This window comes from Lepus europaeus, chromosome 19 (assembly GCF_033115175.1).
Source record: "Lepus europaeus isolate LE1 chromosome 19, mLepTim1.pri, whole genome shotgun sequence".
NCBI lineage: Eukaryota > Metazoa > Chordata > Mammalia > Lagomorpha > Leporidae > Lepus > Lepus europaeus.
Window position 1 is genome coordinate 7,430,152 of NC_084845.1, and position 26,059 is coordinate 7,456,210.

General features: G+C 41.3%; 1 protein-coding gene and 1 pseudogene across 1 annotated transcript; one reads left to right on the plus strand and one right to left on the minus strand.

Annotated features, from left to right (window-relative positions):
* Window positions 1-9,352: 9,352 nt before the first annotated feature.
* On the plus strand, window positions 9,353-10,239 carry LOC133747593 (vomeronasal type-1 receptor 4-like; annotated as a pseudogene).
* An 8,829-nt stretch (window positions 10,240-19,068) lies between these two features.
* LOC133748272 (histone acetyltransferase KAT2B-like) lies at window positions 19,069-23,372 on the minus strand. The gene has a single exon (XM_062176969.1). It carries the CDS (start codon window positions 23,355-23,357, stop codon window positions 20,901-20,903), a length of 2,457 nt encoding a protein of 818 aa, XP_062032953.1. The 5' UTR covers window positions 23,358-23,372; the 3' UTR covers window positions 19,069-20,900.
* Between the last annotated feature and the right edge of the window lie 2,687 nt (window positions 23,373-26,059).

Genomic DNA, 26,059 nt, shown 5'->3' on the forward strand with positions numbered 1-26,059 from the left:
AACAGACAGGTGGAGTCCACAGCAATCCGTGGGTGCCCAGCACCAAGCAGTGCCTGTGGTGGTTGTGGTGAAACTCAGTGTGAGGGTGGGTTGGGGGAGGAGTGAACATATTCTTTGGACTCAACTCCAGGGCTTGATCAAGTAACCGGCTGGGGTGATTGCCACCAGCTGCGTGGAGACGAACTTGTGATGACGTGTGTCGGCCTGAAGTTTACTTTCTGACGTTTGCTCAGCTGGGGAAAACACAGCCCCAAGCACCGGTCTCTCATGTGGGTGCAGGGCCCAAGGAGTTGGGCCATCTTCTACTGCTTTCCCAGGCCATAGCAGAAGCTGGATTAGAAGTGAAGCAGCCAGGTCTCAAACTGGTGCACATATGGGATGCCGGCACTGCTGGCAGTGGCTTTACCAGCTATGCCAAAGCGCCAGCCCCTATAGAATACTTTTTAAAAAATTAAGAGTATTTAACATTGTTGACCATAATAGGCAACACAGTTTCAAGTAATTCCAACTAATATAGTCTTAAATTACAAAGAAGTTTGAAAGCACGAATGGTAGAATGGAAGACAAGTTCGCGGTATTGCTGGTGTTTGTTACACGTAGGATTTCTTTCCTCTGCTAGATGATTAGAAGCCAGCTCTGTAGTAGAGTTGATGCCAGACGACAGGGTTGTTTTTGAGTGGTTTCTGCCTCATCTTCCTCAGGCAGGATGATGAGTGAACCAGGTCGCATGCAGTGCACATCTGCGGACTTCTTCCCCCGCCCCCCTGAAACCCATAACATTGGTTCCCTGATTGTGTCTGGTGCCATTCGGCTGATCATCCCCAAAGCGGCAGAATCTGAATTCAGCTCAAGCAGGTTCAGAATGCATTGTGCTTCCAAAAACAATGGTAAAATCCTAGTAAAACGCCCCCTACAGGATGTTTCTTCCACAAACCTAGTCTGGATTTTTGCAACTAGGATCACGTGTACTTGCCTTACACAAGTCCTCTTTCTGATGATGTCACTGATGGCCTTCAAACAAAACTTTTCAAGTCCTTCATTGTGGTTCACTAAATGTGTCCTGTGTTTCTGGTTTCTGGAAGGGTATTTGCAGTCTTCAAGTGATTCTGTCTCTACGTGTTTTAGAACTCGTACAAGAAATCATTACTTTTGGAGATACTGTAAATAATTGTGTTGATTGCTTCTTAGATTTTTGTTCAACTCGTCTGTTTTTCTCACTGTATATTTTATAAGTTTTATTTTTTTGGGGGGAGGGTCAGAGAGACACACAGACAGACATACAAATATTCCTACCTGCTGGTTCTGTCCCTCAAATGCCCACAGCACCCAGTTACTGGGCCTGGGTGAAGCTGGGAACCAGGAACTCAAGCCAGGTCTTCTGCATGGGTGGCAGAAACCCATGTATTTGAGTCCTCAGCTGCTCCCTCCAAGTGTGTGCATCAGAATGAAGCCATAATTGGAGACCCCAGAGCTGGGGTTTGGACTTCGATACTTGGTTGCAGGATGTCTGTATACCAAGTGACATTTTCACTGCCAGACCAAACACCCACCCATGTCAATTTTGCATTAGGTACATTAGGTAATTTGTATTTACCAAGTAGGAGCATTGCCTCAACCCTTCCATGGCAACTGGGTGTCATACACCACACATTGTGAATCGAAATAAATCACCGTGACTAGATGGATATGGGAATGCAAAAAGTGGGGAGACTGAGGCTAGCATTTTCATGTAGTGGGGTAGGCCATGGCCTGCAGTGCCGCATCCCATGTGGCTGCCAGTTCGAGTCTCAGCTAATGCACTTCAGATCCATTTCTGCTCATGTGTCTGGGAGAGACAGCAGAATATGGCCCAAGTTCTTGGGGCACTGCACCCACTTAAAGGACCCAGTTAAAGTTCCTGGCTCCTCGCTTCTGCCCGGCCCGGCCCTGGCCTTTGTGTACATTTGGGAGTGAACCAGCAGAAAGACCACTGTTTCTCTTTCTGTCTCTGCCTCTCCCTGTCTGTAACTCTTTTAAAGAAATAAAAGTTAAAAAAAAGAACACCATAGTTTCACATGAGTATAAATCTGTGCTAAAACCAACAGTTGTATTCCAAAGTGACCATTTCATTCCTCTACATTTCTATTCTCAATTCGCTGCCACATCTCAGAGATGACCTTAATATAGTTATTATCTTTGTATATGGAAATTAATAAAATTTTAATAAGTGGTATAAAATGATAGAACCATAAACATGAGAAAAATCCCACACCACAGTGGGAATCATCAGCCTTTTTACCCATGAACAGAAAAACAACCCACAACAACACAGTGGTGTCAGAAATGTGAGCAAGACACTTAACACCCATGACGTAACTGTGTAGAACAGTAAATCCCACAGAACTCAAAATCCTCATGTTTCTCCAGCACACGTGAGGCACTTGGTAAAAGCCACTGTGCAGTGAACACTGAGTGTCCACAAGATCCAAGAGTTTAATTCATCTAGACACCTGTGATCTGAGTACAGGTATAATGAGATATGGACTAGGAGACAGAGGTCTTCCATCTGCTGGAGCACTTCCCAAATAGCCACAATGGCTGGGGCTGTGCCAGGCTGAAGCCATGAGCCTGGAGCATCTTCCAAGTTCTCCCACATGGGTGTAGGAGCCCAAGCACTTGGGCCATCTTCTGCTGCTTTCCTGGGCACATCAGCAAGGAGCTGGCTGGAAAGTAGAACAGTGGGGATTGGAACCAGAACCCATATGGGATGCTGGTGCCACAGGTGGCAACTTTACCTTCCATGCCACAGCACCAGCCCCAAAATAAATCATTGAATAGATTTCTCACATCTTACTACATTCATCCTGAAGCATAGTATTTTTACATATGCACTTAGAGAAAGTAAACTAAAATTCCTTCCTATGAAATCCATTATGTAAACAAATGTTAGGTTTGGAATATCTTGGGGTTCTGGCCTTTTGTAGCCCCCAGAAATGAGACAGAATAAGGATCAGAGACCAAGGTCAACAAAGACAGGTGCTTTTACTGAAGCAGAGAGTGGGGACAGTCTGTTCTTGTGAAAAGACTGTGCTCAGGGCATGTGTGGGCTGGGTTTTTACTGGCTGAAGAGGGAACTTGGGGCCAGCACTGTGGCACAGTTTATCCTCTGCCTGTGGCCCTGCACTGGCATCCCATTTGGGGCCCAGTTCTCATCCTGGCTGCTCCTCTTCCAATCCAGCTCTCTGCTATGGCCTGGAACAGCAGTGGAAGATGGCCCAAGTGCTTGGGGCCCTGCACTTGTGTGGAAGACATGGAAGAAGCTCCTGGCTCCTGGCTCCTGGCCTTAGATCAACAAAGCTGTGACTGTTGAAGCCATTTGTGGGGTGAACTTCTGTATGGAAGACCTTTCTCTCTGTCTCTCCCTTTCACTGTAACTCTACCTCTCAAGTAAATAAGTAAAAACTTAAAAAAAAGAGAACTTGCTGCCAGTGGGGAAGGAGGCTTGCTGCCAGCAAGAAGTAGGGGGCTTTTCAGAATCGCCTTATCTGTTTCACAAGCTGCTCCCTGTGTCTTATCTGCCAGCTGTTTTGTGAGGAATCAGCAATATTTCTGCATGGGGGTCTCTGGTGTGAGGGAGGAAGTGAGGGACAGTGACATTTGTCAACCCTATTGTCCTTTAAGTTGGAAGATAGAAATAGAACCCTATAAGAAAACAATGGTACTAGAACACGCACAGCTGGGGCCAGTATTGTGTGCAGCAGGTTAATCTGGTTTTAAGCCAGCATCACCCTGAGTGTCAGCTGCCTCAAGTTCAAAGCAGCTTCTTTGTAACTTTCCTGAGAAAATAGCAGAGGATGGCCCAAGCACTTGGGCCCAAGCAATTCCACGAGGATGGAATTCCTGGCTCCAGCCTGGCCCAGCCTCAGTCATTTTGGCAATGGGCAATGAACCAGCAGATGAAAGATAATCTCTCATTCTGCCTTTCAAATAAATAAATAAATTTTTAAATAATAAAAAGTAATTCCCCAAAAAGACATTAATAGCATTCTAGAGGGAAAAACATAAATTCTAAGAAATAACCACACATTGGAGAAGGAAAATAAAGTCAAGCATCATTCTTGAATAAGAACATTCAGAAACCAATAGTGAGATCATGATTGCCAGCAGCTGTGTGGAGATGAACTTCTGATGGTGTCATCCTGAAGTTTACTTTCCGATATTCAGTTTGGGAAAACTCATCCCCAAACGCCTGCTTTGCACTGCTCATGGTTCATTGTGCGTCTGGGAGGGTGATTTGGAACTCTCTGGGGGCGTCAGAGTGATGATGATAAACAAGCTGATGGAGGCAGCAGGTGACAAGATGACCGGTGTCCACAGGGAGGTGACGTCCAGCCCACACGGGCCTGATCCACAGTAAGTGCCCAGGACAGCACATGGGCAGCTGTCCAGGATGCCCCCAGTAAGGACCCTGCACCCCCAGTCTGGGGGTGGGAGGGCGGCGAGGCCTCTCCCCACTGCCCACTCCCTACAGTGCCAGCTCATACCACCTCCTTTTGTTGTCTTCAGATTCATCCTTCCAGCGTTTTCTGTGAACTTTATGTTCTTACTTTTCTTGTCATCCCTCTGTGTTTTTCACTTCTTCATTCGTTTTATTCTCGGTATCTGAACCTCCCCAGATCTCTCACTGATCTGTCCACCGAGTGTTCTTTGCTTCTGGCCTAAGCTCTGCTCTTCGGTACGTACCTGGACGTTTATGGCATTGGAATGAATGTGCCTCTAGTTTCATTCTCTAATTTTCTTTCTTATTTTGCTGTGATTTTCTTTTGCTTTTACAATATCATTCTGTTTCTAGTTATTACCTTTATTTCAGATTAATGTATACACACATTTTAATTTAAAAAGGCTTTAGTCACATTTAGATCAATTGATATCATTTCTAATTAGGTATTTTCCTTTATGAACTATGACATTTTTCACGTCTATGTTATGTAAACAATCTTTAATTTTTAGAAATCTAAATATCTTATACTGACTTTTCTCTCAGTAACCGTGAAGCTTCCTCAAACCATTTAAGTAATTTAGTCATTGTCTCTATGAATATCTTGCATAAAAGACTCATAATTTCTTTGCAAAGATATTAATATTATTCTCTTTTTAAAAGTAGACACTTGCAAATGTATGAATAAAAGTGGAAATAGCAGATCTTTTTATTCATATCCAAACTCAAAACAAGAATTTTCATTATTTAAGCATTATATGACAATGCTGACATTGCAGATTTTTATCATGCAAAGTGAAGCCTTTCTTTTTGCTCTATGATGTAAATTTCACAATTTGAATAGAGCAGTGTATTTCATGTATCAGTGGAAGTGCGGATTTATTTTTTTCTTTATACTACAACTGTGGTTAATCTTACACCTATCTTCATGATGTTAACTTTACCTTTCACTTTTTTTCCTTTGTTCTACTGCATGGTATAATGTAGGACAAAGCTGTCAGAAAGCACACTTCATTTACAGAAATTAAAATATCCTTTTGAGGTAGTATAAACATATGTCTAATCTGCTAAAGTTAGATGACAATCACTTCACCAAGTGTTTAAGTGAATTGTCAAATTCAGAGGAAATTGAAATTCAGCTTCTTTGTAATGTTGATAATAGCAAAGGATTTAGAATGGAAAGAAGTTGAAAGAGTTCAAGGGGGCGGGCACCTTGGCTCACTTGGCTAATCCTCTGCCTGCAGCACCAGCATCCCAAATGGGCACTGTGTTTAGTCCTGGTTGCTCCTCTTTCAGTCCAGCTCTTTGCTGTGGCCCGGGAGGGCAGTGGAGGATGGCCCAAGTGCTTGGGCCCCTGCACCCGCATGGGAGACCAGGAAGAAGCACCTGGCTCCTGGCTTTGGACCGGTGCAGCTCTGGCCATAGCAGCTATTTGGGGAATGAATCAATGGAAGGAATATCTTTCTCTCTCACTGTCTATAACTCTACCTGTCAAAATAAAATAAATAAAAGAAAGCGTTCAAGATGTGTAAGCTACTAGGAACCTTCAGAAATCTTTTTTTAAAAAAACTTATTTATTTATTTGAAAGAGTTACACAGAGAAGGAGAGGCAGAGAGAGAGAGAGAGAGGAGAGAGAGAGAGAGATCTTCCACTGGTTAACTCCCCAGATGGGCTGAAATGTTAGGGGCTGAGTTAATCCAAAGCCAATAGCCAGGAGCTTCTTCCAGGTCTCCCACATGGATGCAGGGGCCCAAGGATTTGGAACATCTTCTATCACTTTCCCAGGTCATAGCAGAGAGCTGGATTGGAAATGGATCAGTCAGGACTTGAACTGGTGCCCATATCGGATGCCAGCACTGCAAGCGGTGGCTTTACCCACTATGCCACAGCACCGGCCCCTCAGAAGTCTTAGTGGTTTCTGAGCGTCAGTTTGTTCAGTAAAATGATTCCCACCTTACACTTGCTATGTGAATAATTCTCTTGGTCTGTTGCTAGACTCATTTTGGAGAGTGCTGAATTCACTTTAAAATGAATTTGAGTAGGTTTTTCTTCATTTGACTTTTGGAAGATGGTCCCATCTCTATACTGTTAGACTTTATTATGTGTTGCTATCAGTGTTGTGCTCACTATATTATGTGATTAAGACTGCTCTTCTTCTGTCTATAGGAACAGCTTGTAGACATTGTTTATTTGTCATCACCAAAGTATTTTTTTTTGGAATTCTGATGGAATGATATTTTTTTTTTCCTGCAACTCAGTTTCGTCACGGGGAACTTTGCACATTTGTGACTTTCTATAATTCTAATGTATTTTTGGTGAGTCATGTTTTCTGCGGATTTGTCCATATGTCTCAACTCCAAATTATTGGCATAGTCACAATATCATCATTTAAAATATTTTTAAGTTCTCAGTTTTGATTTTTAGCATTTTAAGTCAGATATCATTGGTGTCTTTTCTTTAGGAAGTGCTACCATCTCTCTAGAGGTTTGGTAATTTTGTTATTCTTCAGAATAACTGCACTTTGACTTTATGTTTCCATATTGTGTTTCACAATACTCAAAGGTTTTTTCACTTTGTTCTTATTCAGAAATGTTTTTTGGAACTTCATGAAAAATCAATGATAATATAAAATATCCTTTCCTTCTTTTTTTTTTAATATCCTTTCCTTCTAAAATTCATTATAATTCTGCTAAGATAAATTGTTCTGTTAAGATAAACTCTTGTGCTTTGTTCTCATTCAGTTCAGTGTTTGCCATATGGCTGCATTGGTTACGTGGTGCATTTGATAGAGATGCATGTGTTGGTCAAGGCATTAGGTGCAGAGGATGAACTGAGCTGCTCAACTTCTTTGTTGTCTGACTCCCCCTTTGCTTGGTGGTTCTGAAGTTGCGGAAGCCTTTGCTTACGTGTCTGACTACAATGGTGGATTCCCCTCCGTGTTCTGACCCTTTCATGTGTTTGCACGTTTAGTGTTGATTCTCACAGATTTACAACCTTTGTTATTGCCATGTGCACTTCATTATATCTGGATTTTTTGTTCCATAAATGTTTGTTTTCCAGTGTTATTTGCCATGCACCTGCTTTCTGTTGCTTAGTTTGTATTTTGTCATCTTCCTTTATTTGGATTTTGTCTTTCTTCTTTATTGGACTTGTTTCTTTTACAGATGTTGTAATGGTCTTGAAGTTTCATGCGTCTGATATTTAATGGACATACCTTATGTCTACTGGTCAATATTGGCCCCATGTATCATACACCATTCAATCATTTTTAGACTGTGTGCATTTGTATTTATATGGATGCATTGGACAGCACATACTTGGGATGTGGTATTTTTGAAGCTTGCATTCTCTGCCTTTTGAGATTTAGTCTGTTTTCAGCTTTGTGGTCATATAATTGGTAGATGAAAGCCTATTTGATAGCTAAAACACTGTGATGACTTGACATACATTTGATGAGTACTACAACTATGATAATTAGCATACCATTCACTTTCCATAGAAACCTTATGTGTTGGTGAGAGTATTTTAAGAGCTATGTTGTTAGCTAATATCAATAATATAGTACATTATTATCATGTATATTCCACTCATATTGCAGCAGCTATCCTGAAAGCATTCATCTTCTAACCCAAGTTTGTACCCTTTCACTAACATCGCTCTCCCCTACCTCATCACTCCTGAGAATCACCTTTCTTCTGTTTCTCAAACTTTGATCTTTTAGTCCATATAGAAGTGAGATCATAACTAGAAATCTATATAGAAAAGAATGATAATGAGTGCACAACAAAGACTATTGAGAATTTAAGTCTCTGAGAGAATGATATAGGCAGCAACTCCAAAACCCAACAAACACAAATATTAAAGTTATTAATTTAGAAGTCACCCTCAGTGATGGTCATACCATTCCTGTTCTCACTGTATTTGTTGTTTACCAACTCACTCTGTTTCCCCTAAAAGTGTTCAAAATATGTTTGGGCCAAAATGTTTATTTTACATGTGCTCCAGAGAACAAAACTCAGATGATTTGTTAGACTGGGCTCATCAACGCCATGTGACTTCTTCTTGGGGCCCAAAACTTCTGTGCTGTGGACTGTCCTGTGCATTGTGGCAAACGTAGTGCATGGTGGGAAATTTAACAGCAATCTTGGCCTCTCCCCACTAAGTGACAGGAGCTCTGCACCAAGTGTGAGACCAAATATGTCTCCAACCACTGCTGGTTGGATGAGGGGAGGAAAAAAAGCCCCCTTGAAAACTCCATGGTATATTTCTGTATTTAAAAAATGAACTATATATTTAGAGTGACATAATATGAGAGTGATTAAATGTTCCCTGTCTTGAAAGAATTGTGTCTGCAGTCTAAATTGTAAGAAAGAAGTTCAGATAGTCATAGTACTGTACTTGTATCAGAAATGTAGTGTTCTTTAGAAAGGATAGGATATACACATATCATCAGAGGGAAGAAGCAATCTGATACTCTGAAGAAAGAAATCACTTTTAATGTAATTTGTCATTCACAGAGACCAGCATACCCTCTTGGACTATACACTAGAATGTAGGATGTGAGTATCCGGTTTCTGCCTTCTTCGTATCACCTACTTCCGTAGTCTGAGGTTCAAACACTGCCCACTATTCTATTTCTGGAAGTGGCACAGCCAGGACTGAAACAGAAAATTTGAGCATTTGTCCTCCCTCCCTAACACTGAACTGTCAGTCTTCACATTCTTCAAAGGTTCCGTGTTAAAAACACCGTGTCACAGTACCATCTACTTATTTTACAGTGGATGTTAATCTTATCTAACTGAAACATCATTGACATGTTTCCAGGTGACACAATTTTGAGCTTTTTTCTCATAGCTCAGATTTTTATTGGTGTCATGGCCAACTTGTTTCTCTTCAAGATCTATATTTATGCCTTCCTAATCCAGCCTCATCTGAAGAAGCCCATAGATTCCATTTTCATGCACCTGACAATGGTCAATATTGTAACCATTGTGTTCCAGTCAATACCAGGCATCATGTCATCCTTTGGAGTCAAACATTTCTTAGATAATGCTGGCTGTCAAAGCATTTTTTACATCTTCAGAGTTGCTCGGGATCTTTCCATCTGCACCACCGCTCTCCTGAGTGCATTTCAGGCCATCACTATCAGTCCCAGTCATTCTAAATGGGCAAGACTGAAATCTAAGCTGTCTATCTGGATTTTCCCCTCTTTCCTTTCCTTCTGGGTCATCAACATGCTGATCTATATCCATGTCATTGAAACTGTAAGAGCCTAATGAAATTTCACTGTTGTTGGTCATCGATTTGTTCATGTGTACTGTCAGACCAGACAGCTTTGAGATCACAGGCACGGTCATTTATAAATGTCTTAGTTATTCGTGATCTCCTGTTCATGGCACTGATGATCTGGTCGAGTCTCTACATGGTGGGGCTCCTGTACAGGCACTGCAGGAGAGTCCAGCACATCTACAGCTCCCATCTCCCTTCTCACATGTCTCCAGAAAACAGAGCCACCCACACTATTATTCATCTGGTATTCTGCTTTGTGCTCCTTTATTGTTGCAACAACTTTGTGACCCTTTATGCATTTTATAGACCTGAGAAAGACTCAAGATTGGTGGGCATTACTGGAATTTTATTATCATGCTACCTGACTTTCTGCCCTTTTTTTCTGATGTAAAATAACAAAAATATTCAAAAATTGACTTCTTCCCTTTCAATGATGAGAATGCCTTTTTCTCCAAGTACTTTCCTTGGTTGATCTGACATCAGGCTCTTGGCTGTGTAGAGGCAACACTGCAATTCCGGGTCTGCTGGCTGGTGCTCAGCCAGGTGTCAAAAATCTGAGTAAGACATTTAACACCCTTGACCTGTAATTCTAGAGTTAGGCAAAATCCTCATGCTTCTTTCGCCAGCACAGTCAAGGTACTTGGAAAAAGCAACCGTGCAGTGAACACACAGTGAGTGTCCATAGATTCAAGAGTTTAATTCCTTTAGACGCGTGTGGTCTTTATACAATCATAATGAGTTACAGACCAGAAGTAAATCATTTTTTTTGACAGGCAGAGTTAGACAATGAGAGAGAGAGAGACAGACAAAGGTCTTCCTTTTTCCTTTGGTTCACCCCACCATGTGGCTGCGGCCAAGCCAGGAGCCAAGTGCTTCCTCCTGGTCTCCCATGTGGGTGCAGAGCCCACGCACTTGGGCCATCCTCCACTGCCTTTCTGGGCCACAGCACAAAGCTGGACTGGAAGAAGAGCAACTGGGACAGAATCCGGCGCCCCAACCAGGACTAGAACCTGGGGTGCTGGCGCTGCAGGCGGATGATTAGCCAAGTGAGGTGCGGCGCTGGCCTCTCTTTGCTTTCAGTTACCTTGAAAAATCATCAAATCTTTAGGTAATTTAGCCAATGTCTCTGTGAATGTCTTTCTTAAAATATATAATCAATCATTGATAAAAGACTGTTCGTTTCTTTGTAATGACAATGATATTTTTCTGTCTCTTAAAAGAGACTCTTGCAAAAGCCTGATGAAGTAGAAACAGCAGGTATTTTTTTCTTTTTTAAGTTTTATTTAATGAATATAAATTTCCAATGTACAGCTTATGGATTACAATGGCTTCCCCCTCCCATAACTTCCCTCCCACCCGCAACCTTCCCCTCTCTCCCTCCCTCTCCCCTTACATTCACATCAAGATTCATTTTCAATTCTCTTTATATACAGAAGATCAATTTAGTATACATGAAGTAAAGATTTCAACAGTTTGTACCCACATAGAAACACAAAGTGAAACATACTGTGTGAGTACTAGTTATGGCATTAAATCAAAATGTACAACACATTAAGGACAGAGATCCCACATGAGGAGTAAGTGTACAGTGACTCCTGTTGTTGACCCAACAAATTGACACTCTAGTTTGTGGCGCCAGTAACCACCCTAGGCTCTCGTCATGAGGTGCCAAGGCTATGGAAGCCTTCCAAGTTTGCCGACTCTGATCATATTTAGACAAGGTCATAAAAGACAGGGTGAGGATAGTAACCAATGATCCTAAGAGTGGCATTAACCAGAACTGAACAATTATACAGCATTAAGTGGGGAAGAGGACCATCAGTACACACAGGTTGGGAGTAGAGCCATTGGTGGTAGAGTAGAGGTTATGATTACGAAGGAATGAGGCCAAGTGCACTAGACAGGGTCTAGAACAAAGGACAGAGTCATTATTAGAGGAGCTAAGAAAGGTGCTGTCTAAGCTACAATTAAGTTTTCTGATTGAGAGGCAAATAGAACCTGACAGAAGGGGCTTGATAATAATCTGGTGGGCTTTAGGCCTTGTAAGTTAAGAGGCCCAGACCTACCTATCTCTTCACATGGGGTATATCCTAAGGGAGGTGTGAACCTCCTGGGGGAAGGCACTCTGTTGACTTTCATTACTTAGCTGGCCTGGGAGGAGAGCTGGCCAGGTAAAGGCAGGTGGCATCTCTAACAAGAAATTTACAGTTCTGCCTGGAATGTTGCTGACCCTACTTAGCCGTTCCCTCAGCTGTGGTGGTCACTTTGGAAGTTGGGCTGAGTGAAGGGCTTTTCAGCTTAGAACCAATAAGATCTGTGGCTCTGACCTGGTCATCCTTCGACTCCAGGGCAGGTCCATTTCCAGTGATCCAACTCTTGGCAGAGCTGCCAGGGCTCTTCACAGGTTGACTTCTGCTGAAGCCCAGACTTACCACATTGAGCCACTGCAGTGGACTGGCCTGTTGGGTCTCTTTGAGGGCAGATCACTGTACAGATCAGCCATTAATAGGCCTGCCACCCATTGCTTCTGATGCCGAGCTTTCTTTTCCTCCTGGTTTGTGTTAAAGCAGACCAGAGGATGCAAGTCAAGGGAGTGCCCAAGTCCCATCTCTAATCTTCGGTGGCCTGAACTACAAGTCTATAGTCACAGGCATGTTCTGTAGTAGTTTTTCTAAGGTAGACAATGCCCATGAGGAAAATTATATTCTCACTTAAAAACTTTCTTTCTCTTTGGTCTGAAAGGGAGGTTTTTTTCTACTTACTGTTTACTTCGCTGATGACGAAGTAAATCTAACTATGAGAATATAATTTAAGCTCTTATTTTGGCTATGCTATTACAGAAAAATGTTAGCCATCTCTTTTATAAGGTCTAAAGATTAAATTGTGCGTCCTACAGATTCCTTCATAATAGAATTAGTTTCCTACCTTGAGGAGAATAGAAAAATGAAAGAACAAGTTGGGCTTAGGATAGAGAAATGAGGGAGCAAGTCCTAGATCACTTGCTGACAATAGCAATATTACATGAATACTTAGCAAACCGTTTCAACCATTAGATAACAACTTAAGAAACCATTTACCAGAAGGTCCAATGCCTTCTATAAATTTTAAGAATCATGTATTTGAAAACACCTCTTAAATATCTAACATGGTATAGTCTGTTTAACCAGTAAACTTGAGCACAAACATATAAAATGTTTTTACTTTCTTTCTACCAACAAATATAAAACATATGATGCAGAGATTCAGGTCACACGAATTAAAATGTATCTTTGATTAATTTTAGCAGCTTAAAATTATGGACAATCTTATCTATAAGCCAATTAAAATAAAACTCTTAATAAAATTTTCCCATGTAGACATACAATATGTACACACCTATAACATAATAGACCAATATAGCAATTTTAATAATAGCTTTTAAAATCTTTAACTCTTTTTGTAAATTGCCAATTGATTTGAATTAGTAACCTCAGTTAACCATACTTTCTCTCAATTGGTACTGTTAATACATCATTGGCTTCATCTGTTTACCGAGCCATCCCAAAGTACTGAATACAATAGAAGTGGCTGGAAAAAGTCCATAGGAACCTATAGGAGGACTACTAAACACAGAACCAGAGATCGGAAGCTCTTTCCCAAGGACCACACAGGGAATCTCTGCTGCCCTCAGTGTGGGCTCCAATTCTCCTGCAGTCTCCCACTGGGTTGCCAAGTTAGATGCTAATCTCCTGTTATTTCACCCCTCCCCCCAGAGTCAGGTTTTTCTGCTAGGCTCAGGGCCGGTGCAGACCTGAGGTCGCCCTGCTTATGACGTATGTCCAAAATGGCGATTGCTCTTTGTCTTGTTAGCCTTTGAGGGGTGAGCGGAGAGAGAGAAACTCGTGTCCGTATCGGTCACTTTTTTTTTCCTCTCTCTCTTCTAGTTAGCCTGGTGAACTTTTCCCCACGGGGTTTCAAGCCTCATTCCCTCTAGTCTCCTCTTTCTGCTTGCCCGCTGGTGTCTCGGGCTATTGAGGTTCTGCTCACCTTGCGTTCCAGCGCTGGTGCGTTGATTCTGCTGCTGGTGTCCCGAACTTGGGCTCCCATGCTCTCCACGCAGGTCCACTGTGAATCACTAGTTCCAGAAGAGTTTCCTCTGCTGTTTCTTCCCCTACTCTTCCTTGACCCTGCAGTATCTCCACTGTTATTAACCTGTGTGTTTCCGAACTATCAATGTGCTCACTTCCTATTCCGCCATCTTGCCGCTCCAGAACCAACAAGTCTTTAGTTTTATGAGCAGCAAATCATATATAACTGTGGATGACAAAAGACTTTAAGTTGCCATGTTTAAAATTATAAACTCATCAACCAACAAGAGGCACTTGCTTACTTCACAGTATTTTTGAAAGCACCTGTAGGATTTTACAAGTATTTAGCCCTGTAGGCCTCTGGGGCTTTCTCATTAAGATAACTATCATGTCTAGTAACACAAGATCATTAGACTTTTTAATTCTCAAACATTTGTATTAAGCATTTTCCATTATAGAAACTTAAAATTTAGTACCACGTCACATCTTGACAGTCCTTCTAATATAATCCAAATAGCCTGATTAGTTGGTGTCTCTATAAGATGAGAGACATAGGTCCTTCAATTTTTTCAGTTGGGCCCAAACTGGAAAAACCAAAGTCCAAGATTTACTGGAAATTTTAGAGTCCAGATTGTTTGAAACTTTGATTTTTTGAATGCCTGTCAAGAATGCCAAGAAGGCTCAAAATCCAAAATATCTGGTTGAAATAAGATTCTTAAAATCATGACATAACATAGACCAAATTTGATCATTGTTACAAGGTGATTATTCAAATCTTTGAAAATAAGCACATATTTAAATAACCCATATCTCTTAATAAAATTTCAGCTGTTTTTGAACAATTAGAATTTAACAGACATCAAGAGAACATAATAGATTACTTTAACACATTGCTTTAACAGAGAATCAGATTTTAATTCTATGTCAAAGAGAAATTGAGCTTCCTGTGATCTTTTGCTGTGAGGTTTCCTTCCTTTACCTTCTTTCATCTTGATGACCATGTTTCTGTGTTTCTGTTTGTAACACATCTTTAAGCATTTTTTTGCAGGGCAGGATGAGTGGCAACAAATTCTTTCAATTTCTGTTTGCTATGAAAAGTCTTTATTTCACCTTCATTCACAAATGAGAGCTTTGCAGGATATAATATTCTGGGCTGGCAGTTTTTCTCTCTTAGTACCTGGGCTATGTCTCACCATTCCCTTCTAGCTTGTAAGGTTTCTGATGAGAAGTCTGCTGTGAGTCTAATTGGAGATCCTCTGAGAGTAATCTGACATTTCTCTCTTGCACATATTAGGATCTTTTCTTTATGTTTCACTGTGGTGAGTTTGATTACAACATGTCGTGGTGAGGATCTCTTTTGGTCATGTTTATTAGGGGTTCTATGAGCTTCCTGTACTAAGGCGTCTCTTTCTTTCTCCAAACCTGGGAAATTTTCTGCTAGTATCTCACTAAAAAGGCCTTCTAATCCTTTCTCCCTCTCCATGCCTTCAGGAACTCCTAGAACCTGAATGTTGGGTTTTTTAATAGTATCCTGTAGATTCCCGACAATATTTTTTAGATTTCTAATTTCCTCTTCTTTTCTTTGATTTGCTTGTTTCCTTTCCTGTTCTCTGTCTTCTAAGTCCTATATTCTCTCTTCTGCTTCGCCCATTCTGTTTTTAAGGCTCTCTAATGTGTTTGTCATTTGATCTATTGAGTTCTTCATTTCATTATGATTTCTTGTCACTATCACAGTTTCTTGTTCTACTAGTTGTTTCATTTCATTTTGATTCCTCCTTAATATTTCATTTTCCCGAGAGAGATTTTCTATCTTGTCCATTAAGGATTTCTGTAGTTCAAGAATTTGTTTTTGAGAACTTCTTAGTGTTATCAATTTTTTGAGATCTGCTTGTTGCATTTCTTCTATCTCATCATCTTCATAATCTTGAATTGGGGTGTCTTTTTCATTTGGGGGCGTCATAGTGTCTTCCTTGTTCTTGTTACCTCGGTTTTTGCGTTTGTTGCTTGGCATGTTGGAGATATTGGTTTCTTCATTGTGGTGTTTTTTCTTGTTATACTATGGCTCTATATTAAGTGGACTGTCTGCTTTCAATGGAGCCTTAGAGGCTTGAGATGAGTGTGGTCTGAGAGCTGTGTTTGGTTCCTCAGGTTTGAGGGTGTGTCAAAGGTGACACTCCTAGGTAAGGCGTGGTAAATCTCTCTCTTTTTCTTTTTTTTTTTTGATTCAAAAGGGAAGTAATTCCGCACAGCTGAACGTAATTGGAGGTAGTTAGCAGGCGAATGATATACCCACAGGAGCCAGAGATCGGAAGCTCTTTCCCAAGGACCACACAGGGAATCTCTGCTGCCCTCAGTGTGGGCTCCAATTCTCCAAAACAGCAGGTATTTTTATTCATATGTCTCAATGCAAAAATATGGCAACATTAGGAATTATATGATAGTGTTAGCATTGTAGATATTTTATCACAGAATATTAAGCCTTTCTTTTGCAATATAATTTTGAGCCATTTATATGAATAGAATTTATCACAATATTTTATATATCAACTGAAGTGCTAATCCATTCTTCTTTAATCTACAACTGTGGTTAATTTTACATGTACCATTATAATGTTCCGTTTACCCTTCATATGTGAGTGATCTCTTGGTCAGTTTCTACACTCACCTTGGAGAACACTGAATTCATTTACAATCAATTTGTGTAAGTTATTTTCCATTTGACACTTGGAGTAGGTAGTCTCATTATTATGCTTTTCAACCTTGTTTATTAATTATTTCTGCCTTATTTATTTAACATAATGTATTAACAGAATGCTCTTTTTCTCTCTTCAGTAAGAGTTTATTGATTTTTTTTTTTGTACCTAACCATGGAAGCATTTTGGAGATCTTTGTGAAATGGTTTTTCTTGTACTCAATTTCATCGTAGTGAGCTTTGTGCATTTTTGACATTTCTAGAATTCTAATGTTTTTATGGTGAGTTTCGTTTTCTGGGAACTTGCCCATATGTCTCAAACTTCCAAATTTATTGGCACAGTTGGCACAATATCATATTTTTGAAATAATTACAAATTCTCACTATGTTCTCAGAGTTTAAGTCTGGTATGATGTGTCTGCCCTTTAGGAAGTGGCACTCTCCTTCTAGAAGTTCATTAACTTTGTTATTCTTTAGAAATAACCTGAATTTTGAGTTTATGTTTCCATAATGCGTTTCACAATACATATGGATTTTTTCACTTTGTTCTTACTAAGATATATTTATTTTTTGAACACAGTGAGAAATCAGTGTTAATGTAAAATAGCCTTTCCTTGTTGTAACCGATGATAATTGTGTTAAGATACATGTTCTGTTACATTCGATTCTTGCACTTTGTTCTCACTGGGTTCAGTGTAGCACTGTGGCTGCATTGATCACATGGTGACGTTACAGCTGAGAATGGAGGTCGGGCGTTTGTCAGTGACTCCTGTGTTGGGCAAGGCGTGGGTGCAGAGAATGAACTGACGTGCTCAACTTCCTCACTGTCTGACTCTCGGTTTCTGGTGGTTCTGGAGTCTCTGAAAGCCTTTGGTTCCACCTCTTACTACAATGGTGGCTTCTCCTAGGTCTTCTTATCCTTTCATGTCTTCACACTAAATGTGGCTGTTGTTTTGTGTTCACAAACTTAACAACTTTGGTTCTTACTGAAGTAGGAGTCATCATATCCAGCTTATCTGTCCCCTAATTGTTAATTTTTCCAATATTATTTTGCATGCACCTGCTTTCTGTTGCTTAGTTTGTAGCTTGTCATCTTTCTTTATTTTGAATCCTGGCCATTCTTCTTTATTGGACATGTGTCTTGCAGAAATGTTGTAATCCTCTTGAATTTAGTTCCTCTCATATAAATGTGGACAGTCGCTAGGTCTGCAGATTAACACTGGCTCCATATATCAGGTCCCATTCACTGACTTGTGGACTGACGTGCTTCTGTATTTACATTGTGAAAGTATCAGACAGCACATGCTTGGAAAGTGGTATTTATTTAAAGATTTTAAATACAGATAGTTGGAGAGACAGAGAGAAGTCTTCTATCTGCAATTCACTCCCCAAATAGTTGGAATTGGGCCAATCTAAAGCGAGGAGCCTGGAGCTTTTTCTGGGTCAAAAGGTCGGGATGGTAGCTTTGGAATCCACATGGAAGGAAGGCCTATACTTCCAGGAATGGAGAAGTTCCTACCCGCACTTCCAGGGAAGAAAAGTCCTTGTCAAGGTCCCCACGGGTGCCTAAAGGTCAACCAATGAGAATCAGACCTGCCTCAACCTTTAACCCCCATGTCCTGTATCTATAAAAGGAGTCCTCCCAACCTCTGAAGCATGACTTCCCTGGCCCCTGCTCTGTTGGGACCGGGGAACCTCGCCCGGGAGCGGAATCTCAATAAAAGCCTATGAATTAATTGATTTGTCTGCCTGGAAAGATTTGTTATGCACCGGACACCTTGCAATGATGATTTAAGATCTGACTTCTTTGTCAAATACTTATGGCTACCTCTTTATATAACATTGGCCATTTGTATGTCTTTAGAATAATGTGCATTCAGGTCCTTTTCCCTGCTTATTGTATGATTTGCACATCTTTTCTCATAGTCCATAGACATCATTCTCATTTTGTTGACTATTTCCTTTTTCTGTGCTGAAACTTGTTATTTGAATGTAGTCCCACTTATATATTTTCTTTTTTTCAGTGATTCCAGAATCATAACCAAGTAAGTATTGCCTAGATCCAAGTCAGTGACTCTTTTTCCTTATGATTTCAGCTAGGATTTTCTGGTGTCAGGAGTCATCTATGTCTTTAATCTTATTTCAGTTGATTTTTATGTATGTTGTTAAATAATGATTCAGTATGGATATGCAGGTTTCAGCATCAGTTATTTTACACATTCTGCTCTCGCCATTGTGTATTCTTTGCATCCTGCTCTAAGATTGGTTGGCTATATGCATGTGAATTTACTTCTGGGATCTTTATTCTATGTATCTATGAGTATATTGATTGATTGCTGTCAGAACATCTGACAATCCAGCTTGGTTTCTCTTACTGAATACAGGTTTTGTTTTTAGTGCCTCTTGCGCATGAATTCAGGGCGGCTTTTTCAGTTTCTGTGTTTTGGGTAGGGATGCCTTGAATTCACAGGTCACTGTAAATATTATGGCTATTTTAATGCTATTAAAAGGATTCATTTTTCTTTTTTTTTTTTTTTTAGCTTTTTAAAATATAATTTAAAACTATTTTGTACCAGTACAATATATTAATTTTACAAATGTAAAATTTTATCAGCTGTTAAAGCATTTGCAAAACCACACATTCTACTTCAGCTTTATTGCACAATATCTATAAGAAAATATTAATTTTTAAATTAGAAAACATAAAAATGCTTTCAATATAGAAGAGACAATCTCATTTTAAAGACAATACTCTATAAGAATGTCTACCAAGAAAATAACAAACTTTCACAGGATACCAAGCTGGACAGATGCTTTGGCAGATCTGATACAAAGCACTGTTAAAACCAGTCCAAAATAACTTAATCCAAACTGTATCATCATTCTTCATAGAAATCTAGACACCACTGAAGGTAGTTTCTTATACTTAAAAAAGATGAGGCATTTTTCCATGTGAGCATTCTGAATATCTCATTTGTATCAAAAACAACACTTTCAACTTAATAGCCATTTGCAGGGTTTTTCCCTTCACACAGACTATCACTGGCAATGGTTTTTAACGACTGTTACTGATCATTTTAATTTATTTATGCTGATAGAAAAATCAAGATAAACACACTTTTAAAATTCCATCCTTTACAAAAAACGAGTTTATAAATTTGCATCATAAAAATTAGTGTCGAGACCACCAGGATGGCCTTCATTTCTATGGTTGTATATTAGTTGATTTTCCCAGACTTGGGATGGCAGAAGTCCCACTTTTCTTTGTAGTGTAATTAGGAAATAAATCGAAGACAGTTTAATAAGGTTGGTTGTATAATGGATTTTAGTGGGATGTGACCTTGGACCTATACAGCAATATAGGTATTAAAATACTGACAGAAAACCTTGGTTGGAATTTAATTCACCACTGACAACAAACAAAATCGGGAGATGAAAAATGAAAAATCCTCATGTATACTTTATAAACGGTGTTGTGTATCCCAAATAAATAAATCCTTATTTTAGAAAAGGATTCACCATATTGATATATGTGTAAACTATAAACTTTTTTCCTATTAAAATACGTGGATTAAATCTTAAGTGTTTTCAAATTTACGCCTTTGTGGCCTGGGAAATTACCTTTTGGAACTTATGGCCTGCATAAGCAAAGTCAAATGCTATATTAAACATTTATGTAGAGAAAACAATTATTAAAATAGTGGTTATGAACTCACAAGTTTGTTGTAGGTAGACAGAATTATCAAAACTCCAGATGCTTATAAAACGTTGCATTATTTAAAATTTCCTCCTTAGAAATCAAAGCAGTTGCTTTTGGGGAGCTGCATTTTCAGAACTGCTCAAAGCACCTCATTTAGATGAGTGTTTTAAAAATATATATATATATAAAGTCTACAACGAGACTTCAAATGTATTTCACCTTTTATGGGTTTTTTAAAATCACGTATCCCTTCCTTATAGTCCTTCAGAATAAAATAAAAATAAATTCTCACATTCCATTAGAAAAACATGGAAACATTCATGGTCTGAAATTTTCTAGAATCCCCCAAATCTTGAGATAATGTGCAATTTCCTCACATACAGGTTTTGAGGAAACCCCTGACCATTTATCTTGTAATAGTTGTCTAATGGACATGCCATAGAAAATTTACATTAATAGTACTAAATAGATTAAAATCTATTCCATAAAATAAAAATGTTCTATGTCAATTTATATACATATCTGAAAAGCTAAAAGGAGGTTTTTTGTTTGTTTTTCAAAAGTGCTAATTATTACAAGTCTCTTCGACATATTTTGTCCAATTCTTTGTACAACTAAACCACCTTGCATTAGGCACACTGCTTGATGAATCTCTAAGCAGCAGGGGGGGAACATCACTTGTCAATTAATCCAGCCTCCTTAATTTTACTGAAGAAGAATTTCTCCAGGATATTGGCACATTTGTAGTATTCACTCTCAGGGGGGTTGTACTCTTTGCAATGGGTAAAGACTCGTTGTAAGTCTGCCATGAATAATTTCTTAGATACGTAGTACCTATTCTTGAGGCGTTCACTCATGGTTTTCAGATCCATGGGAAACCTTATAACTTCATAATATCCCGGAGCTTCCGTTCTCTTCACTGGTTCCATGAAGGGCCAAGCGCTTTGATGGCTCTTCACCTGCTGAAGGATGCTCTTCAGCGTGCTGTAAAGCTGGTCAGGGTCTTTGGGCTCCTTACTTTTCTCCTTTCCACTTGGTTTCCAGCCTGTCTCTCTAATTCCAGGAATGCTTTCTATAGGAATTTGTCGAACTCCATCTTTAAAACATGAAAGTCCAGGGTAAACTTTCCGAATCTGGGCCTGTTTTCTTTCTATCAGCTTTTTAATTATCTCTTTCTGCTTTTTAATGATCACAGAAAATTCTGTATATGGGATCCGAGGATTTAGCTCACATCCCATTAAAGTGGCTCCTTCATAATCCTTAATGTAGCCAACATATTTGGCTTTAGGTATTTTAATTTCTTTGGAGAAACCCTGTTTCTTAAAGTACCCAATTGCATATTCATCTGCATATGTGAGAAAGTTCAGGATGTCATGTTTTATATGATATTCTTTCAAATGATTCATCAGATGTGTTCCATAGCCCTTGACTTGTTCATTTGAAGTTACAGCACAGAAAACAATCTCTGTGAATCCTTGGGATGGGAACATACGGAAACATATACCACCAATAACACGGCCATCTTTAATTAAAGCGAGGGTTTTGTGTTTCGGGTCAAAGACGAGCCGCGTGATATACTCTTTTGGCATTCGGGGCAGCTGATGGGAGAACACATTCTGCAGGCCGACCAGCCACATCAGGATCCTCTTGTTCGGTTTTTGGTTCAGGGAATTTCCAACCACGTGAAATTCAATCACACCCCTGCGCTCTTCCAGCCTTGCTGCCTCATCCCTTGCTGAATGGGCTGACAGAAAATTGGTCTCTGGTCCAAGCATTGCTGAGGGGTCCGTGATGGTGGACATCACCTCATGGATTAATTCCATTGGAATATCCCCCATGACTCGGGGTTTCTTGGCCTCCTCCAGAACATGAGAGTCATTCATTTTCCTCTTTTCGCCTGGGTTTGCCTCTAGCCCAGAAGAAGCTTTGCAGGCAGGACTGCTACTCCCTCCATTCGGCTGCTCAAGGGAAGATGAGTTTGAATTGTAGGAAACTGTCCTGGCCACAGGAGGCGGATTGATAACTGTTTGGATTCCTAGTTGGCTGATTCTGGAAGAGGCTGAGAGAAAATCCTGATCCCAGATGGGAGAGTTTTGACTATAAACTTCTTCTTCTAACATGGATAGAAATTTTGGGAAATGAGTGAGGATCAGAGTTCGTTTCTCAAGAGGCAGTTTGTCTTTTTCCTGTCTTGCTTGTTCCAGGAGTTGTCTCCTCATAACGGTGAAGACTGAGCGAAGCAATGTTCTCCCGAACACCTGGGTGGTTTCATACCGAGGTAGACTGTCACAGAACTGTGGCACATTGCAGTAACACAGCCACCTTGTGTAGTTCTCTTTGTATCCAGAAATATCGTCATTGGGAGAGCGCAGTCTTCGTTGAGATGGTGCCTCCAGATGCCAATAGTTGATGCGGTTTAGGAACATTTTGGCCAACTCGACTATTGTTTGCCTTTCTTTGGATGGCAGGTGACTAAATTTGTACTGTACAAAGTTATTCACGCCCTGCTCAATACTAGGCTTTTCAAATGGGGGTTTCTTCTCCAAGGAGCCTTCAACCACAGGCTTTCCTCTTTGTAAAATAGACTTTCTCAGGAGCTTAAATAGGTAGAAGTACACTTGCTTGGTATCTGCATCTTCCTCCTTGTGGACACAAGTGAAGAGATACTCCACATCCAACACTATTCCCAGGAGTCTGTTCATTTCTTCCTCTGACACATTCTCCAGGTGGGAAACATGAGCAGCTAGGGCATGGCTACAGCTCCGACAGGACTCCGTTAGACTGACGATTATTTGCTGCAGATCGGCTCTGGGGGGAGTAGGAGAGGGGTTGGGGTTTTTCCAGCCATTACATTTACAGGACTCCTCAGCCTTGCAGGCGGAGTACACTCCGAGTTTCTCCAGTTTCTTGGCCCGCGGAGCCGAGCGCAGCTGCGCCTTCTTCACGGCGATCCGGGCCGAGCCACCGCCTCCCGGTCCTTCGGCCGTGCCCGCCGCAGCCACAGCCGTCGCCGGACCGCAGGAGGAGCCCTGCGGGGGCGCGGGCGGCGGCGGCGGCGGCGGCGGCGCGGGGGGCTGCGGGGGCAGCGCCCCGGGCCCGGCCCCCGGCCCGGCCCCGCCAGCCTCGGACATGCCGCCCCCGAGCACGGCAGGAGGCGCCGAGTGTCAGGCGGCCGCCGCCAGGGTCTTCCCTCTCGGGCTCTGGGCGCCGGGAGAGCGAGACCCTCCCCCACGCCCTCCCGGCCCTCCGCCCACCCCCCTCCCCGCCCCCGCCCGGCTCGCCCTGGCCGCGGCCCGCGCCTGGATTCATTTTTCTAATTGCTATGGCTAGGAGTGTCAACGGTGGACATCTCGAGCCAGAGCTTATAGAGGAAGCTGTCATCTTTTCATCATTGAGTCTGTTTTAACGGTGAACTTGTCACATGTGGCATTAATTATACTCAATTCCATTCATCTACTTAGTTTTTTGAGGCCTTTTCTTTATCATGAGAGGATATTCAGAGCTGTCAAGTCCTTTTTCTATACCTATGATGTACTGTATTAATTTTTCATTCACTTATGCAGTGCATTTCATTTGCTTGTGTGTGTAGAACTATCTCTACATCCCAGAGATGTCCTGATTACTCATGGTGAAATCCATTTATTCTGCAGTTGTTTTAAGTGTGAACATATTTTGTCAAACTTGTTGTTAGCAATGTTCATCAGAAATATTGGCTTCTAATTTCCTTTTCTCATGATGTCTTAGTCTGCTCTTTTTATTTTAAGAAGTCAGGTAATATAAGGCCGGCGCCGTGGCTTAACAGGCTAATCCTCCGCCTTGCGGTGCCGGCACACCGGGTTCTAGTCCCAGTCGGGGCATCGATCCTGTCCCGGTTGCCCCTCTTCCAGGCCAGCTCTCTGCTGTGGCCCGGGAGTGCAGTGGAGGATGGCTCAAGTCCTTGGGCCCTGCACCCCATGGATGACCAGGATAAGCACCTGGCTCCTGCCATCGGATCAGCGCGGTGCGCCGGCCACAGTGCGCCTACCGTGGCGGCCATTGGAGGGTGAACCAACGGCAAAAGGAAGACCTTTCTCTCTGTCTCCCTCTACTGTCCACTCTGCCTGTCCAAAAAAAAAAAAAAAAAAAAAGGTAATATAGTCCTTCTAAAATGAGTTAGGAAGTATTCCCTGTCTTCATGTTTTGGAGATATTGAGAAGGATATTTATTATCTTGTCTTTTCATGTTTTGTAGAATTCAATCATAAAGCCATCTGTTTCTGGGATTTTCTTTATGGGAGATATTATATTTTCATAGATTTATTTTATTTTTTGAATTTGCATGCATGTCATAAATAAAACTTTAGTAACATAGTAATTCTTTCCACCCTACCCACCCTCCCACCCATCTTCCTTTTTCCTCCCACCCATCTTCCTTTTTCCTCCCATGTTCCCAGTTTATTATTATTATTATTATTATTTTTTATTTGACAGATAGAGTTAGACAGTGAGAGAGAGAGAGAGAGAGAGAGAGAGAGAAAGATCTTCCTTCTGTTGGTTCACCCCCCACGTGGCTGCTACAGCCAGAGCTACACTGATCTGAAGCTAGGAGCCAGGTGCTTCCTTCTGGTCTCCCATGTGGGTGCAGGGACCCAAACACTTGGGCCATCCTCCACTGCCCTCCCAGGCCACAGCAGATAGCTGTACTGGAAGAGGAGCAACCAAGACTAGAACCTGGCATCCATATGAGATGCCAGCACCACAGGCAGAAGATTAACCAAGTGAGCCATGGCACTGCCCCACCCCCCAGTTTATTATTATTATTATTATTATTATTTTTGACAGGCAGAGTGGACAGTGAGAGAGAGAGACAGAGAGAAAGGTCTTCCTTTGCCGTTGGTTCACCCTCCAATCACCACCGCGGCTGGCGCGCTGTGGCCGGCGCACCACGCTGAACCGATGGCAGGAGCCAGGTGCTTCTCCTGGTCTCCCATGGGGTGCAGGGCCTAAGCACTTGGGCCATCCTCCACTGCACCCCCGGGCCACAGCAGAGAGCTGGCCTGGAAGAGGGGCAACCAGGACAGAATCCGGCACCCTGACCGGGACTAGAACCCGGTATGCTGGCGCCGATTGGCAGAGGATTAGCCTAGTGAGCTGCGGCGCCGGCCTATTATTATTATTATTATTTTTGACAGGCAGAGTGGATAGTGAGAGAGACAGAGAGAAAAGTCTTTCTTTTTGCCATTGGTTCACCCTCCAATGGCCGCTGCGGCCGGCGCATCTCGCTGATCCGAAGCCAGGAGCCAGGTGCTTCTCCTGGTCTCCCATGCGGGTTCAGGGCCCAACTGCCTTCCCGGGCCATAGCAGAGAGCTGGCCTGGAAGAGGGGCAACCGGGATAGAATCCGGTGCCCCAACCGGGACTAGAACCTGGTGTGCTGGCGCTGCAAGGTGGAGGATTAGCCTGTTAAGCCACGGTGCTGGCGAACCGGCCTATTATTAAGATATATTTTAATTGAACATTATGCAGAGAAGATTAACTCTCTTCTGGATAATGGATTCAACACTTTCCATAATAGAGAAAAAGAAAAAAATGAAAAAAGTTAAAAAATCCAATCAAAAACAAAAAAAGCTAAACAATGAAAAACATTAAAAAAAAAAAAAACTAAAGCTGTTCCTCAATGGTCCAAACAAGGGCTATTCAAAGTCACTGCATCTGGATGGTAATTTGCTTTCTTTTTTTTTAAAACTTAATTATCTTTAAAATGGAGTACAACAATGGTACAGCTTTTGTGACCACATAGATATTATTATAATTTGTGTGACATAAGAATATCCTCCACTTAATAACCTAAAATGA

Bases quoted from the DNA above. Each gene is read 5' to 3' on its own strand.
- LOC133748272 (XM_062176969.1), bottom strand. From the start codon at position 23,357: ATGTCCGAGGCTGGCGGGGCCGGGCCGGGGGCCGGGCCCGGGGCGCTG.